This window comes from Gopherus flavomarginatus, chromosome 12 (genome assembly GCF_025201925.1).
Source record: "Gopherus flavomarginatus isolate rGopFla2 chromosome 12, rGopFla2.mat.asm, whole genome shotgun sequence".
Classification (NCBI taxonomy): Eukaryota; Metazoa; Chordata; order Testudines; family Testudinidae; genus Gopherus; species Gopherus flavomarginatus.
Genome location: NC_066628.1, coordinates 24,835,364 through 24,851,872, shown reverse-complemented (window position 1 = coordinate 24,851,872; position 16,509 = coordinate 24,835,364). Strand labels below are relative to the sequence as shown.

At 48.5% G+C, this 16,509-nt stretch overlaps 1 protein-coding gene and 1 pseudogene across 1 annotated transcript; one reads left to right on the top strand and one right to left on the bottom strand.

The window, feature by feature from the left end:
* Positions 1–16,509, bottom strand: part of LOC127032168 (zinc finger protein 420-like) — a 200,860-nt pseudogene that overhangs the window by 67,483 nt on the left and 116,868 nt on the right.
* LOC127032467 (zinc finger protein 501-like) lies at positions 8,565–14,273 on the top strand. Its single transcript, XM_050919771.1, has 3 exons — positions 8,565–9,419; positions 10,462–10,605; positions 11,980–14,273. The coding sequence occupies exons 1-3, from the start codon at positions 9,386–9,388 to the stop codon at positions 13,110–13,112; spliced, it is 1,311 nt and encodes a 436-aa protein (XP_050775728.1). The 5' UTR covers positions 8,565–9,385; the 3' UTR covers positions 13,113–14,273.

The window sequence follows — 16,509 nt, the reverse complement described above, 5'->3', positions numbered from 1 at the left end:
TCAACTGAGTGTTGAGAGCCACTATAGCTGGCACAGAACAGCAGTTGTGAGTGAAAGAAGAAAACGCCCCTTTGGGGCAGCATTCAGAAAAAGAAAGAAAGCAAAGGAGGCTTTTCTATCTAAGGAGCTTTCTTGAGATACATAGACTTAAATGTTCACAGTGAGCCTTCGAGCCCCAGTGAGGATGTGAGTGGTGAGGAGATGCCTGATCTTCCAGTTAGTCAGAGTGCAGGTGACCTGGCAGCTACTTCAGCATCCATATCTCCATCTCAAATGGATGTAACCATGCACATTCCTGAAGAAAAGTGTAGATCAGAGAAGAGTGTGGTGGAGGCACAAGAAACAGCTGCTGCTGAGTTTAGTTCCTTAAGTCTAGATGATCCAGGACTTGAGCAGTTGCCTGAGGGACTTCCTTGTACTGCATGGGCCACAGCAAGTGAAAAACTTCATGTTCCCCAAAGACAATGAAAATAGAAGTTTCCATCCAACACATTACTGGTGTGAAATTCACAATGGTGGTAAAGTGGAGAGGCCATGTACTCAAAAACCCAGAATGCTGCATGCTGTTTTTGTTGCAAACTCTTCCAGTCTAATGTTCCAGCCACATTGGAATCTAGAGGAACAAAGGACTGGAAAAATCTAGCTAGAAATCTGGCATGCCATCAGAAGACAGCAAATCACTAGAGAGCGTTCCATAGGTGGAAGAGCTTGAGATGAGACTAAGGTTAAAGGCCACCATAGATGATCAGCATCAAGAGAAGAATGCATCAGAGTCTCTTTACTGGCAAAATGTTCTGAAAAGGCTCATTGCCATTGTGAGAATGCTTGCTACCCAAAACCTAGCACTGCGTGGCACTTCAGATCAGCTGTATGTGCCAAACAATGGAAACTTCCTTAAAATTGTGGAGCTGATGGCTAGTTTGATGCTGTACTTCAGGAGCATCTCAGGGTACGTCTACACCACGGGATAATTCCGATTTTACATAAACCGGTTTTATAAAACAGATTGTATAAAGTCGAGTCACACGGCCACACTAAGCACATTAATTTGGCGGTGTGCTTCCATGGCCTGAGGCTAGCGTCTATTTCCGGAGCGTTGCACTGTGGGTAGCTATTTCGTAGCTATCCCATAGTTCCCGCAGTCTCCCCCGCCCCTTAGAATTCTGGGTTGAGAGCCCAGTGGCTGATGGGGCAAAAATCATTGTTGTGGGTGGTTCTGGGTAAATGCCGTCAGTCATTCCTTCCTCCAGGAAAGCAACGGCAGACAATCATTTCGTGCCCTTTTTCCCTGGATTGCCCTGGCAGATGCCATAGCATGGCAACCATGGAGCCCTTTCAGCTTTTTTTTTTACGGTCACCGTATGTGTACTGGATGCCGCGGACAGAGGCGATACTCCAGCGCTACACAGCAGCATTCATTTGCTTTTGCATGATAGCAGAGATGGTTACCAGTCATTCTGTACTGTCTGCTGCCAGTGTAATTTGGCAATGAGATGACAGTAATCTGTCCTTCTGTGCTGTCTGCTGCTATCATGGGTGCCCCTGGCTGAGATGGGCTGGGGGCGCAAAAGCAAAACTAGGAATGACTCCCTGAGTCAATCCCTCCTTTATGGTTTCTAAAAATAGAGTCAGTCCTGCCTAGAATATGGGGTAAGTATACTAGAGAACCAGTGTATCAGAGAGCACAGCTGCTCTGTGTCAGATCCTGCAGAAATGATAAGCTACATGCTGTTCAGGGGGGGGTGCCCCTGCAACAACCCCACCCATTGCTTCCCTCCTCCCACAACCTTCCTGGGCTACCGTGGCAGTGTCCCCCCCCATTTGTGTCATGAAGTTATAAAGAATGCAGGAATAGCAAACAGTGACTTGTTAGTGAGATAAAATGAGGGAGAGGCAGCCTCCTGGTGCTATGACAGTCCAGGCAGGACATTAAGCGATGCAGAGGAGAGGAGCCCAGCATGCCGCTGCTATGATAGTCCAGGCAGTACAGAATCTTTTCTTTACACAGGAAAGGGAGGGGGCTGGTGGAGCTCAGCCCCCAGTTGCTATGATGAGGACAGTTACCAGCCATTCTGTCCCATCTACGGGGAATGACCAGGAATCATTCCTATTTTTACCCAGGTGCCCCTGAGGCCAGCCAGAGTTATTCAGCAGTTATCAAGCATGTTATACCATCTGCCACCAGGGAGGGAAGAGGAGCAGATACTGCTCTTTACTGCCGCAGCATCGCGTCTACCAGCAGCATTCAGTAGACATAGGTTGACATTAAAAAAAGTCAAGAAACGATTTTTTTCCGTTTTCTTTCACGTGGTGGGGAGGAGGGGTACATTGACGAGCTATTCCCTGAACCACGCCAGACAATGTGTTTGAACCTACAGGCCCTGGGAGCTCAGCCAAGAATGCAAATACTTTTCGGAGACTGCTGGGGACTGTGGGATAGCTGGAGTCCTCAGTACCCCCTCCCTCCCTCCATGAGCGTCTATTTGAGTTCCGTTACGCTTGTCATGCAGCACTGTGTAGCCTGTAGATTTTTTTATCAAACGTTTTGGCATTTCGTCTTCTGTAACGGAGCCCTGATAGAACAGATTTGTTTCCCCATACAGCGATCAGATCCAGTATCTCCCGTATGGTCCATGCTGGAGCTGTTTTTGGATTTGGGACTGCATTGCCACCCATGCTGATCAGAGCTCCACGCTGGGCAAACAGGAAATGAAAATCAAAATTTCGTGGGGCTTTTCCTGTTTACCTGGCCACTGCATCTGAGTTCAGATTGCTGTCCAGAGCGGTCACAGTGGTGCACTGTGGGATGCCGCCTGGAGGCCAATACCGTCGATCTGCGGCCACACTAACCCTAATCTGATATGGTAATACTGATTTTAGCACTACTCCTCTCGTCGGGGAGGAGTACAGAAACCGATTTAAAGAGCCCTTTATATTGATATAAAGGGCCTCGTAGTGTGACGGATACAGCGTTAAATCGGTTTATCGCTTCTAAAATCGGTTTAAATGCGTAGTGTAGACCAAGCCTAAGAGTCACCACCCAAGAAATGTACACACACCGCTACCTTGGAAAATAATTCAAAATGAGATCATACAATTACAGGCAACAAAAGTCAAACGGAAGATTGTGGCAGATCTGAAATCAGCAAGATATTACTCTATTATGCTGGACTGCACACCTGACATCAGCCATATGGAACAAATGACTTTAATGTTGTGTTTTGTAACAACAACAGAACCTGGTGCAAATGTCCCTGCAATGGTGACTATCAGAGAGCATTTTCTGGAATTTATTGACATTGATGATACTACTGGATTTGGTATGACAAATGTGCTTCTTAAAAAGCTGGAAGATACAGGAATTACGATAGCTGACATGAGAGGTCAGGGGTATGATAATGGTGCCAGCATGGAAGGAAAGAACAGAAGAGTGCAGACACGGATCTGAGAGTTAAACTCTCAAGTTTTTTTTTGTCCCATGCAGTTCTCATTCATTGAACTTGGTAGTCAGTGATGCCCATTAGCTTCTAATGAGGCTGCTGAAATTTTTAATGTCATTAGAAGCATCTATGTATTTTTCTCTGCATCCACTCATCGATGGTAAATTTTGAAGCAACATCTGGGAACATCCTCTTTGATACTGAAACCACTGAGTGCCACACGATGGGAAAGTCAGTGGAGGCAATAAAGCCTTTCAAACACCAAATTGGGAAGATAGATGATGCCATAGTTGTCATTATGGAGGATAATGCTATGACAGGAACTGTTTGTGGGAGAACAGTGGCAGAGGGAAATGGAATCACCAGAAACATACATAACTTCAAATTTCTGTGTGGCTTAGTGTTGTGGCATGATATACTGTTTGAAATAAATGTTGTAAGCAAGAGACTCCAGGGTGTTGACCTTGATATGTCTGGAGCAATGGAACAACTGGACAAAGCAAAGTCATACCTACAGTCTTACCGGTCAGATTAGGGATTTCAAAACATTCTGAAGAGTGCACAGAAGTTGGCAGAGGAACTTCACACTGAAGATATTTTCCCACCCATTCAAGAATACAAGAGTCACTGAAGAAGATGACATTTTGATTAGGAGGCATGGGATAATCCCATAAGAGTCCCCAAACAACAATTCAAAGTTGAATTCTTTAACCAGGTGCTAGACTGTGCAATACAGTCAGTTGAAGAACGTTTCATGCAGCTCAAGGAACACAGCAGTATATTTGGGATGTTGTATGATATTCCAGAACTCCTCACTATACCTGAAAAAGACCTATACCAGCAATGCAGGGCACTAGAGACAGTGTTGACACATGATGACATGCACGATATTGATGTGAGTGATTTAGGTGATGAACTGAAAGCCCTTTCAAGATACATTTCAGCAGGATCAACTCCAAAGGCTGTTCTGGAATATATGTGCACAAATAAGATGACCACCCTCTTTCCAAATGTTTTTGTTGCTCTGCGCATACTTCTAACACTTCCTGTAACAGTTGCCAGTGGAGAACGCAGTTTCTCCAAGCTGAAGTTAATAAAAACACATCTGCACTCCACAATGACACAGGAGATGCTGGTCAGCCTTGCAACCATCTCAGTAGAGCATGAGCTGGCCCAGACTGTGGACCTTCAGGTAGAACAGGAAGAAGGCAGAATTGAGACCTTTCAAAGTTTTGGCCCAAGCAAGGGTGCATAGGGGCATCATTTGAGCTCTCACCCTCAGGTGCCAAAATGTTGTGGGCCGGCCCTGCACCTGGGGGTGCTGCTGGGGAGGAAGCAATGGCTTTACCAGCTCAGAGCCCAAACAGATTCTTTTTTACTGTAGATCCCCACCAGAGAAGCAGCAGGGAGTTGTAGAGATTGTGAGTGATGGAGAGATATGTGTGTGTTTGTTTCTCATCTCTTCCTCCAAAGGGATCTGTTTAGAAACAGCAGGTCCCTGGTGGGGAAGTTTATCTAGGGAACACAAACAGACCAGGAGAGAGGAAGGGCTTTGGGCAACTGGGCCCAAAAGCTGAGCACAGAGCTGAGCTGGGCATTCAGAGGCAGCCTGAGCATTTCAGAGCAGGACTGAAAAAATAATCTGTTTTCATTCCCGCTATGTACTCAGTTCCTATCCACTGTAATCACCTGACTCTGCACAGGGCTGGCCCACTGATTGTGGGGAGGGTCAGTGAGGGATACTCATGTATTTTCCCTGCGTGTAGCTTTGTCCTTATCCTCCTTTCCCAGGCTCCTAATGCAGAGAAAAAGTCTGGTGTAGTGGTTTAGCTGTTCTCTTGAAAGACTCAGGTATAATTCCCTGCTCTGTGACAGTCTTCCTGTGTGATTTCAGGCAAGTCACTTATGCACCCTGTGCCAGATGTTCCTCTCTCTGAAATGAGGTAACAGCACTTTCCCCACCTCCCAGGAATGTTGTGAGGCTAAACTCATGGAACAGGGATGGGGGCAGATAAGTACCTTCAAGAGTCATCAGCGCAGCCATTTCCTTTCCAGGTCAAATCACACGGGGGTTGCCAAAAATTTTCCTGATTTCATCTCAAGTCTTTCAATGCCCAGTGCTTTTCTTAAAGCCCCAGCTCTGGGAATCCTGTGATGCCATGAGACTCAGCTCTCATTTCCATAAAATGGAACGCTTCTGCTCTCCTGGCTCAGTAGAAAAGCTTGAGAACATGAACAGAGTGAAACATCATCACTCAGAAGCAAGCAAACAAAAAATCCAACATGTAATTCTAGAAAAAATCTCCTGATTGCTTTAGCCAATCTCATGAGTTTTGAACACTCGGTGCTGGCAGTTACTGCCTTGGCAGTGATCAGTTTGTTTTCAGGCCTGACTTCTCTAGCTAAGGCCCTAAATAGAAAAACAAATATTATCCATTTCAGTTCACCACCAGCCAGGGCCAGATTAACCTTTTGTGGGCCCTGTGACAGATTTTATACTTAAATGATTTTAATTAGATAGGTTTTTTGCCTGGATTATTTACAGACTTTTTTTGGAAAAGGGCTCATTTTTCTTCAGAATAGCTGCAAAGAAACCAAGAATTTTTTTAACATTTTTCTTTTTTAACACTTTTACCACGTTTAACTGCTTAATTCCCTCCAGCCGCTGCAGAGTTAACTTTTTACTTTTTTTTTTAACCGCTTGCTTATTTTTTAAAATGACACCTTAATTAACTTAGATTTTGCCATTTTAAGTACTATTTTAGGGATTTACATTTTTTATGTTTGCACTTACTTCTTTTCTTACTCCTGCCACTATGCCCTTAAGACTTTAAACCTGTTTATTAATTTTTTTTATTTGTTGCCTGCCTGCTTGTTTGGGCCCAATTTTGTTGTTGTTATTGTTGAACTGTCCCTTTCCATGGGCACAGGCTTTATTTTACTACCAATTTAGCAAGGAGAGTGGGTTTTTTAACTAGCCCCCACTGTTTTCCCTTTTTCCAGATCATTTATGAATATGTTACATAGGACTGGACCCAGTACAGACTCCTGGGGGACACCACTATTTACCTCTCTCCATTCTAAAAACTGATCTTTTATTCCTACTCTTTGTTTTCTCTCTTTTAACCAGTTACCAATACATGAGAGAACCTTCCCTCTTATCCCATGACTGCTTACTTTGCTTAAGAGCCTTTGGTGAGAGACCTTGTCAAAGGCTTTCTGGAAATCTAAATACTGGATCCCTCTTGTCCCCCCTTGTTGACCCCCTCAAATAATTATAGTAGATTGCTGAGGCATGATTTGCCTTTGCCAGAGGAGGCTCTAGGAATTTTGCTGCCCCAAGCATGGCAGGCAGGCTGCCTCAGGCAGTTTGCCTGTGGAGGGTCTGCTGGTCCCCAACAAATTATGTTCACTTATGTTTCTGTCAATTTTGTTCTTTACTATAGTTTCAACCAGTTTGCCCAGTGCTGATGTCAGGCTTATTGGCCTGTAATTGCCAGAGTCACCTCTGGAGCCTTTTTTAAAAATTGGCATCACATTAGCTATCCTCCAGTCATTTGGTACAGAAGCTGATTTAAATGTTAGGTTACAGACTACAGTTAGTAGTCCTGCAATTTCACATTTGAGTTCTTTCAGAACTCTTGGGTGAATACCATCTGGTCCTGGTGACTTGTTACTGTTTAGTTTTCAGTTTATTCCAAAACCTCCTCTAGTAACACCTCAGTCTGGGACAATTCCTCAGATTTGTCACCTAAAAAGAATGACTCAGGTTTGGGAATCTCCCTCACGTTCTCAGCCATGAAGACCAATGCAAAAAATTCATTTAGTTTCTCCGTAATCGCCTTATTGTCCTTGAGTGCTCCTTTAGCACCTCAATTATCCAGTGGCCTCACTGATTGTTTAACAGGCTTCCTACTTCTGAGGTACTTAAATTTTGTTTTGTTTTTTTCTATTACTTTTTGAGTCTTTGGCTAGCTGTTCTTCAAATTCTTTTTTGGCCTTCCGAATTATATTTTTACACTTCATTTGCCAGAGTTCATGCTCCTTTCTATTTTCCTTGCTAGGATTTAACTTTCACTTTTTAAAGGATGCCTTTTTGCCTCTCACTGATTCTTTTACTTTGTCGTTTAGCCATGGTGGCACTTTTTTGGTTCTGTTTTACTATGAACGTGCTGGTAGAGAGGCACAGGGAGAGAAGGACCGAGTCCCTTAAAAATGTTTTGAATTTTCAGATTGTGTGTATTTGATTGGAGTTGGATTTGACAGGACTGGGAATACAGGCTTGATCAGCTAGAGGTAAAAGGGGTATTTAGTTTTGGTCAGTTGTTTATTTTGCTTTACATAGTAGTGTGTATGCTGTTTCATTTTCTTTGTGTGTGCAGTACAATACATCCAGTACATTCTCTGATTTAAATAATTAGCTATTAGTATTTTGAACCTGTAATTTTTTTCTAGAAGCTTGCATTTGTTTATTGCTTTAATTACTGTGATTTTTTTTATTAGTTTAGTTCTTTTCCACTGATCTGTCTGTATGCACTGCGCCCAGAGCAGCTAGCTCCTCTACACCACCCGGCTCCTCCCCCCATTATTTGCCCCACTCGGCTGCCTGGCCCAGGGCTTCTCTCCACCCCGACCCTACCCGCTGTCTCCTCTCCACCCCATGACCCTTCTTCACGTCCGCTGCTTTCTCCTCTTGGCTGGCAGCCGGTGTAACGTCACTTTGAGCAACCCTCCCGTTTTCCACAAAGGGGCGGGGGTAGGAAAGGGGCTGGGGCTCCCCAGGGGAAAAGCAGGGTCAGGGGCTGGTGTAGCAGCTCCCCTCCCCCCCTGCACTGCCCGGCTCAGCAGAGGGTGTCAGCTGGATCCCAGCTGCTGCAACCAGCAACGGTGAGCGCTGCAGCCCACGCGGGGTTGCAGGGCACAGGAAGGGGCTGGAGCAGCTGGGAGGGGGGGTTGCGGGGCACAGGAAGGGGCTGGAGCAGCTGGGAGGGGGGGTTGCAGGGCACAGGAAGGGGCTGGAGCACCTGGGAGCGGGGGGTTGCAGGGCACAGGAAGGGGCTGGAGCACCTGGGAGCGGGGGGTTGCAGGGCACAGGAAGGGGCTGGAGCACCTGGGAGCGGGGGTGGGGAGGTTGCAGGGCACAGGAAGGCATTAACCCCTCCGTGCCTGGCCGGGGGGGCTCTCTGGCTGCAGTGGAGCCAGCTCAGGTCGGGGTTATTGAGGGGTTGCTGGTGGGTTCCTGCTGGAGGGAAAGGGGCAGGAAATACTGAAGAGGTGGCAACTTGTGGGGAGTTAGGGCTGGAGGGGGCAGGGAATACCCTGGGTGAGGAAAGGGAAGGGACAGAGTGTGACAAACCTGCTGGGACTTGTTTAACGTGGGCCTAGATTCTAGGAACAAACACTTGGGTGTTGAGGGAGAAAATTCCCTAATTTGTGAAACAGGAAATAGAGAAACCAACCCCCTGGGCAGGGCTGGGAAAACTGACCAGACTTCCAGTGCTGAACCCTCAGCCTGCTAGCCAGGGGCTGGTGTGACATGGAAAGGGGGCCCCCACCAGGGAGGTGTAGGGAAGATGTCCCGGCCCCTCACATCCAGCTGCTGGCAGTGGGGAGGTTATTGGGGTTGTATCAGCCTCTGGCTAGTAGGTGTGTGATGGATCTGCAGGCAGAGACAAGGGGTCTCTCTTTGTTCTCTCACCGTGGTGCCCCTGGCTGCTCTCAGCAGTGTGGGGATAGGACTCTGCCGACTGTTTCTCTCTCAGAGCTTCCATTTGATTGGCTGCTTTCCCCCATGAATAGTGGGGCTGTGAGTGGGGCAGCAGGTACTGAGTGTTGGAGTCTCACTCTTTCACGGGCCGGTGACCTTTGAGGAGGTGGCTGTGTATTTCACCAGGGAAGAGGGGGCTCTGCTGGACCCCACACAGAGAGCCCTCTACAGGGATGTCATGCAGGAGAACTATGAGACTGTGACCTTGCTGGGTAAGGATTCCTGTCCCCTCGGTTCTTAGAAAAGTAAATGAAGAGTTAAGGTTCACGCCACCTCTATTCTGCTCTGTTTCAGCAGCACGCCGACATGCCAGTGACACACACACTAGTCCTCTGCCCTCTCCTGTTACAGAGCGCTCTGGGAACAGAGCAGTCCAGCGGAAAGTCTCACCACTTCTCTTTGCTAAGATAATATTTGGGTTCATCTCCATCATAGCAAACAGAAGCTTCCTCCCCCTGGGCTGCTTTCCAGTACTGAACCTCCTGCACACAGACCATCTGAGACTTGCAAAGTGTTACCACCCCTTTGCCCTCAACGTGAGTTTTCCTTGTGAGTCACTGCCTTCACTTACCCCTCACTAAGCCCCACAGATCACTCGAACATACGCCACCAGGGTGCTGACAATCCCCATGGCAAGAACACACCCTTGGGCACCTTTGCTGACAAAGCCTACAACACTCAGCACGGAAATGAGGCAGAATTGGCCCCCCAAGTTTCACATGCACCTCTCTGTATAGCACAGGCACAGCTCTGCCCAGCTGCTCCAACCCATCCCTCCATCAGCCAGTCACAGCTACAGCTGGCCCAGTGCACGCAGCTGGAGGCATGTGGGTAGATGCTGGGATTTCCATCTGTGAACACAGCACAGACAATGGCACGTTCTCTTAGTCTTTCCTCAGATCGATTATGGGTTCGTAGCTTTGAAGGCCAGATGTGACTATTAGGTCATGTACTCTGACGTCCTTTATACCACAGACCATAGAATTCATCCTGTTACTGCTGCATTGAGCTGAATACCTGAGTCCCTGTGGCAGTTTGTTAACCTTTGCACAGCCCACACAGAACCATCCTCAGTGGTTCTTGCCAGCTGCAAGGTTAAGGGTTGGGGGCAAAGTTAAGGTTGCATTGAAGGGGAGGGGGGGCGTTTGCATTAACTTCTCATTTCCTGGTTCGCAGAGGTTTGTTTAGTTACCATCTATACCAGAGGTGGGCAAAGTACCCTCCTGCCTCCCTTGTTTTCTTTCCCTTGAGCAGGGTTTCCAGTTTCCAAACCCTCTGTGATCTCCCAGCTGGAAGGAGGAGAAGAGCCGTGGGTCCTGGATCTCCAGGGTTCAGAGGAAAACGAGATCCTGAGAAGTCCCTGGGCAGGTGAGGAAACATTAAACCAACCCAGAAACTGTAAGTGCCTGAGAGAACCAGCTGGGATTCCCCACACAGACTCTGTGAGCTCAGGACAGTCCCCAGCAGATCTCACTCCTGGCTTCCTACAGATGGTGATTGACACCTTGGCTGGAGCTGCCTCCCTTCCGACTGAGCGTTTGGATGGGATGTGGGCAGGGCTGGCCTTAGGGAAATGGCACCCGGGGCAGACTTGCATTTTGGTGCCCCTGGCTCCCATGGGCATGGCACCCCCCCATTCCCTCTGTCCCCCATGGGCTCGCCAGGCTCCCCACTCTCCCTTCCCCCCAGCCCCTGCATTGTGCCCACTTCGCTCCAAATACCTGCTCCCCCTTCACTCCTAACTTCTGCCCCCTCCAGCCCCTCCCAACACCTGCCCCCTCCTGTGCCCCGAAGACCTGCAATATGCCCTTTCACCCCAACCCCTTCCCCTCCCTCCTGTGCCCCTAATCCCAGGACTGTGCCCACTTCAGTCATGCCCTCTGCACCTCCCTCCTGCACCCTGAACCCCTGCATGGTGCATACCCCATTCACCCCAAACCCTGCCCCCTGCACCTCAACACCTGCCCCTTCCTGAGCCCCCAACCCCTGCAGTGTGCCTCCTTTGCCCCTAACCCTTGCATCCTCCTGCACCCAAGTGGGGAACCTGACCTAGATGCACAAAGCAGCTGGCATTGCTGCTCACTTCCCCACTGGACTGCTGCTCCCCTGCCCCACGCAGCCCTGGGGGGCTGGGAGAGGGGAGCAAGGAGCGACGTCAGGGCTGCCTGCACTCAGGTCACTTTCCCTGCAGGCTGTGTAAGGGGAGGGCAGGAGAGCAGCTGCTCCTGATGTCTCAGCGTAGCCAGGTGGGGAAGTGACCTGGATGCAGGAAGCCCTGGTGTGTGTGTTGGGGGGACTGTGTGTGTGTGTGTGTGTGTGTGTGTGGAGGAGAGGATATGAGGAGTGTGTGTATGTTGATGGGCGTGTGTGAAGGACTGTGTGTGTGGAGAGGCCCCTCTGCTCTGGAGCAGTCACCTGGCTCTGACGGCTGATCGTCCAGCTGCCCCCTGCAGCTCAGGTCTCTTCCACTCCCCCACGCAGCTGCTTATCTGCCTCCCTGTGCCGTTTTCATCAGCCCAGCGAGCCTCTCGGAAGCAGGTCAGATGGGAATCCAAACCCTGCGCCCGGCACCCCCTTGAGTGGGGCACCCGTACGGCCCATCCTAAAGGCCGGTCCTGCATGTGGAGCAGAATTGATCCCCTCCACTGTCCCCTATGGGGATGAGTTTGGGGGAATTCAGTCGCTGATTTTTATTGTCTGTCTCTCCGGCACTTACTTGGGTTTGCTCTCTGCCTTTCCATCCCCAATTCTGAGATTTCTCCTCTCTTCTAGCAGGTGATGGGGTGGTGAGGGAGAGCAAGGAGCAGAATCCTCACCAGGAAGATGCTGAGCTTGCCGAAGTGCATGGGGAATTACTGCGAAGATCCAAAGGGAGCGTGACCAGCCCCCGTGATCAGGGAAAAGCTGATGAAAGTTACCAAAGACAAGACAGAGAGCAGGGAAACCACTCAGAGGAGAGAGTGGATGAAGCCATTAATTGTCAGGGAACTCACAGGGACCTCAAGGAAACTACGTCCCAGGAGAAAATCCTCACGGAGAAGCGAGAGAATACATGTAGTGAGTGTGGGAAAAACTTCAATTACCATTCAGGCCTTATTCAACATGAGATAATCCACACAAAAGAGAGACCCTACGAATGCTGTGAGTGTGGGAAAAGCTTCAATCGTACCTCTGCCCTTAGTAGGCCTCAGCAAATACACAGAGGAGAGAGACCCTATGAATGCTGTGAGTGCGGGAAAAGTTTCACTCAGAGATATACCCTTATCGCTCATCAGAGAATCCACACGGGAGAGCGACCCTACAAATGCTGCAAGTGCGGGCTAAGCTTCACTCAGAGATCAGCCCTTATCTCTCATCAGACAATGCACATGGGAGAGCGACCCTACGAATGCTGCGAGTGTGGGAAAAGCTTCTCTCGGAGCTCAAACCTTACTATACATCAGCGGATCCACACAGGAGAGAGACCCTATGAATGCCATGAGTGCGGGAAACATTGCACTCACTTCTCCTCCTTTACCTCTCATCAGACAACGCACGCAGGAGAGCGACCCTATGAATGTTGTGAGTGTGGGAAAAGCTTCTCTCGGAGCTCAAACCTTACTATGCATCAGAGGATCCACACAGGAGAGAGACCCTATGAATGCAGTGAGTGCAGGAAACGTTTCACTCACCTCTCCTCCCTTAGCTCTCACCAGAGAGTCCACACGGGAGAGAGACTCTATGAATGCAGTGAGTGCGGGAAAAGCTTCTCTCAGAGCTCAACCCTTATTACACATTACAGAATCCACACCGGGCAGAGACCCTATGAATGCTGCGAGTGTGGGAAAAGCTTCGCTCATAGTTCAGGCCTTTCTAAACATCAGAGAATCCGTAAAGGAGATAAACTTCATAAAAACCTTCTCTAGAGCTGTCAGAAGATTTTTTTCTTTAATTCTTTTGACAGTTCCCAGATAGTGAGTGTTAAGGCTGTTTGCATCTTTTGCACATTGAGGTCCCTCAGCTTCCACACGAGTTGCCCACTTTTGAAGCTCGCCCGTCTTTGGGGTGGATCCTGTGGTCCTTTCTATCAACTCCATTGTCCTGTGAGTCATGGGAGTAGATGTCCTTTCTATCAGGAATGTCATCACCCCAGGTGGGGGAGATGGGGAGTGTCTTCAACTAGCTATGTTGAGATAAAATCTACCTGGGTCTCATCACTGTGGTTGCCATGGAGTTAGCTAGATTGAGTTCACTTTCCTGATGTAAAAAGACAGCTATTCTTGCAGTAAAGACATGGGCCATGGATAGTGGGTGGGGTTATCTAGCACATTTCCTCCTGATCTGACCTAACCACCGTCACATTTCCTTGTCTAAACAAACCTGGAGATTCACATTTATACTCCTTCTCCCAGTGCAAAGTTATTGTTAGAGATGTCAAGTTCCTCTTTGAGGACAGATCGTCTCATTCCCAGTTGTTCTCACATTACCCTGAATTGTGCAGAACAGCAGTTATTTTGTTGACTTTTTTTCTCATGTAAAATATATTTAAATATGATGAAGAGCTGGAGCAGTGTCAGGGAAATAATTATCATTTCAGGCTCTGTGACACTGGAAGGCGATGGGGCGACTCAGAGATTCCGTCCTTCCCCATCACCCCAGAACTGTTACCTTGTGCCTGAGCCATGCAGAGTTCACCTCTTCACATTCCTTCACTTCCCAACATGTCCGGTGAGGTCATGTTCTTGGCTGTCCATGCTTGGGAATGGTGCTTGTACGTCTTTGATCCTAAATCAGAGTCAGTCTGGCAGGAGCTGAAAGTGTCACAGACCTGGAAGGGGATTTCAAATGGATCCCAAGCACTGTTCAAATCCCCTTTTCCCTCTATTGGCAAAGCCACTTCTGGGAAGGTCGGCTTTTTTTTCCGCCCGTTCTGTAGGTGCTAAAACTTCTGTAAATAACACTAATGAGACAGCGCTGGGTGAAGCAGGTTTCAGTGGATCAGGGGAAAATTTCTCATCCTGATTCTGAGACATCAGATGTAACCTAGTCTGGAATTTCACTTTAAATTAAAATGAAAGTGTCTTCTACCTCTTTGTGATATGGGTTTTCTATCTTTCATGAAGGCTCCTTGGTCATATAACTGCATGTTAGTGTTGTTTGACAGATTGTAGCTCAGATTTATTGGGAAATTTCAGGCAAATGACCATCATTTTTTACTTTAGGTTTGTTTTTTCCCCTATCCCTGCATGATGACATGGAGAAAATTATACAGTTCAGTCAACAGGAGAGAATACACATAGCTGGTGGACATATTATCAGAGAAACAGTCTGTTTTTAAATCTCCACTCTGAAAAGGTGAACAGCAGCAGACCCCAAATGGTGCAACTGACGGAAGTAAGTGCACATGGTCACAGGGTAGTTCAATTGTTTAAGTCAATATTGTCTCAGATGATCCAGGGATAGAATTCCACAGCAAGTGACTTGGAACTAGGCAAAATGCCCAGGTATTTGGTTCCCAAGGTATTTGTGACCCAGTCCCTACAGGAGGTTACCTCTGAAGAGATCTCCTGGCTAATCCCAAAATTTGGGAAATGCTGTCTGTGATGAGGTGCATCAACCCTGCACTGACACTGCTAGGGTTAACTGCACCATGTGGGCTGAAGAGGCCACACCCCCTCACCCTCTCTGGGCATGCTCCAACTGGAGACGGAGTATGAAAGTATAGAAGTTATAGAAGTATGGAGTATAAAAGGAAGCAGCTCAGCTCAGCCTGGGTGGACTGAGGAGGAGAACAAACCTATGTTGTTGGCTCCTGCCAGGAAGCTGCTGGACCCCCAGGCTGCACCATCCAGCCACCCTGAGGCCTCTGCAGACACTTAGTTGATGGCCAAAGATGTGATGATGGATTCCAGGACATTACCAACTCTGAACATAAGGGTGGGAAGTGACTGAGGGAACGGGACTGTTGCAGTGAGAGATCAAGCCTGGACACAGGAGTATTGTATTGAGGAGTGAGTGGAATGAAATGTTATTCTCCTTGTATGAGTGAAGGGCAGCAGAACATACCTAGTCCATCCTGATGGAGGGGTAGGTGAGTGAAGAATACCTTTTATTCGACTGCATAGAAGCAACTCAGGATGTCACCCTAAACCAGTGGTCCCCAAACTTTTCACATTGTGACTTTTTATCCGTGTCTGTGGCCCCTCAGAAGCCACAGTCGAGAACCAGGGCTGGGAGTGCGGCCGTTGCTTGCTGGGGAGAGGGGTGCAGAAATAGGTAAGGGGGTCGCAGCTGGGCCAGGGGCTCAGGTTGAGGGTAGGGTGAGTGAAGAGCTGGGACAGAGTGAGACTGAGTGGTGCTCCCTCCCTGCCCTCCATGGGGGCTGGCTCGGGCCCTGAGGTGCCCCCATGAACGTTCCTCTGTGCCCCCCTAGGAGTCAGGCCCCACATTTTGGGGACCACTGCCCTAAACTGACCCCTAGTCACTAAGCAGGGGCTAGTGATGCTAAAGCCCAGGGACAGGGAGCTTTGCCAGAGTGGAGCCTGCAGGTCACATCATGAGGGGTGGACACATGCTCCGTGCTCTGGAACAGCTCTGAACCAAACCCAGGCAGAGTCATCATCAGTGTGACACCCTCCAGGGGACGCTCTCACTAGTGGAAGCCTCCTTGCCCTCAGCCCTCCTAGGACTGACCTTGGACTTTTCAGCACCCCTGTTCCACACCAGGAGCTTCCTGTAGTGAGTCACCTTAGCAGGACACCTAGGAAAGCCTTACATCCCTCACCCCAAAGGGGAGTTATGCACCCCCAACTTCCGCAATCACCAGTGACTCTCAGCCAGCGTTGTAAAACAGAAGGTTTATTAGTGGTCTGGAATCCAGACTGGGAAAGTTCTCTGTTAGCACAGGAGGCAGGAAGATTCAGCAACGTCCATCTTGGGCAGACCCAGAACTCAGACCCTGGGCTCTCCCGTCGAGTCCCCAAACCAGCAGACTCCATGCTTCCAACAACCCAACTCAGCTAGGTCTTTTGTCCCTCTTTTGTCCTTTGTTCTGTTTCCCAGGCAACCTGCTCACCTGGCCTCCAGTTCTTTCTTTGTTCTCTGAAAGACATAAATCTACACCATGTAGAGGGCAAGCATAGGAGTCTATTACACATAGCGCTGGCGGAATGTCCCCTTGCTTCTTAGGCTCAGAGACACTGCCAATTAATTGATTACAATAGAATATATAAACTTTCCATGGGCTGGGGAAAGTGGCGGGGTAGGCAGTTCCACACCCCGGGATAGGTTTTGTAGCAAGACAAGATAAGCACATTAGCCAGT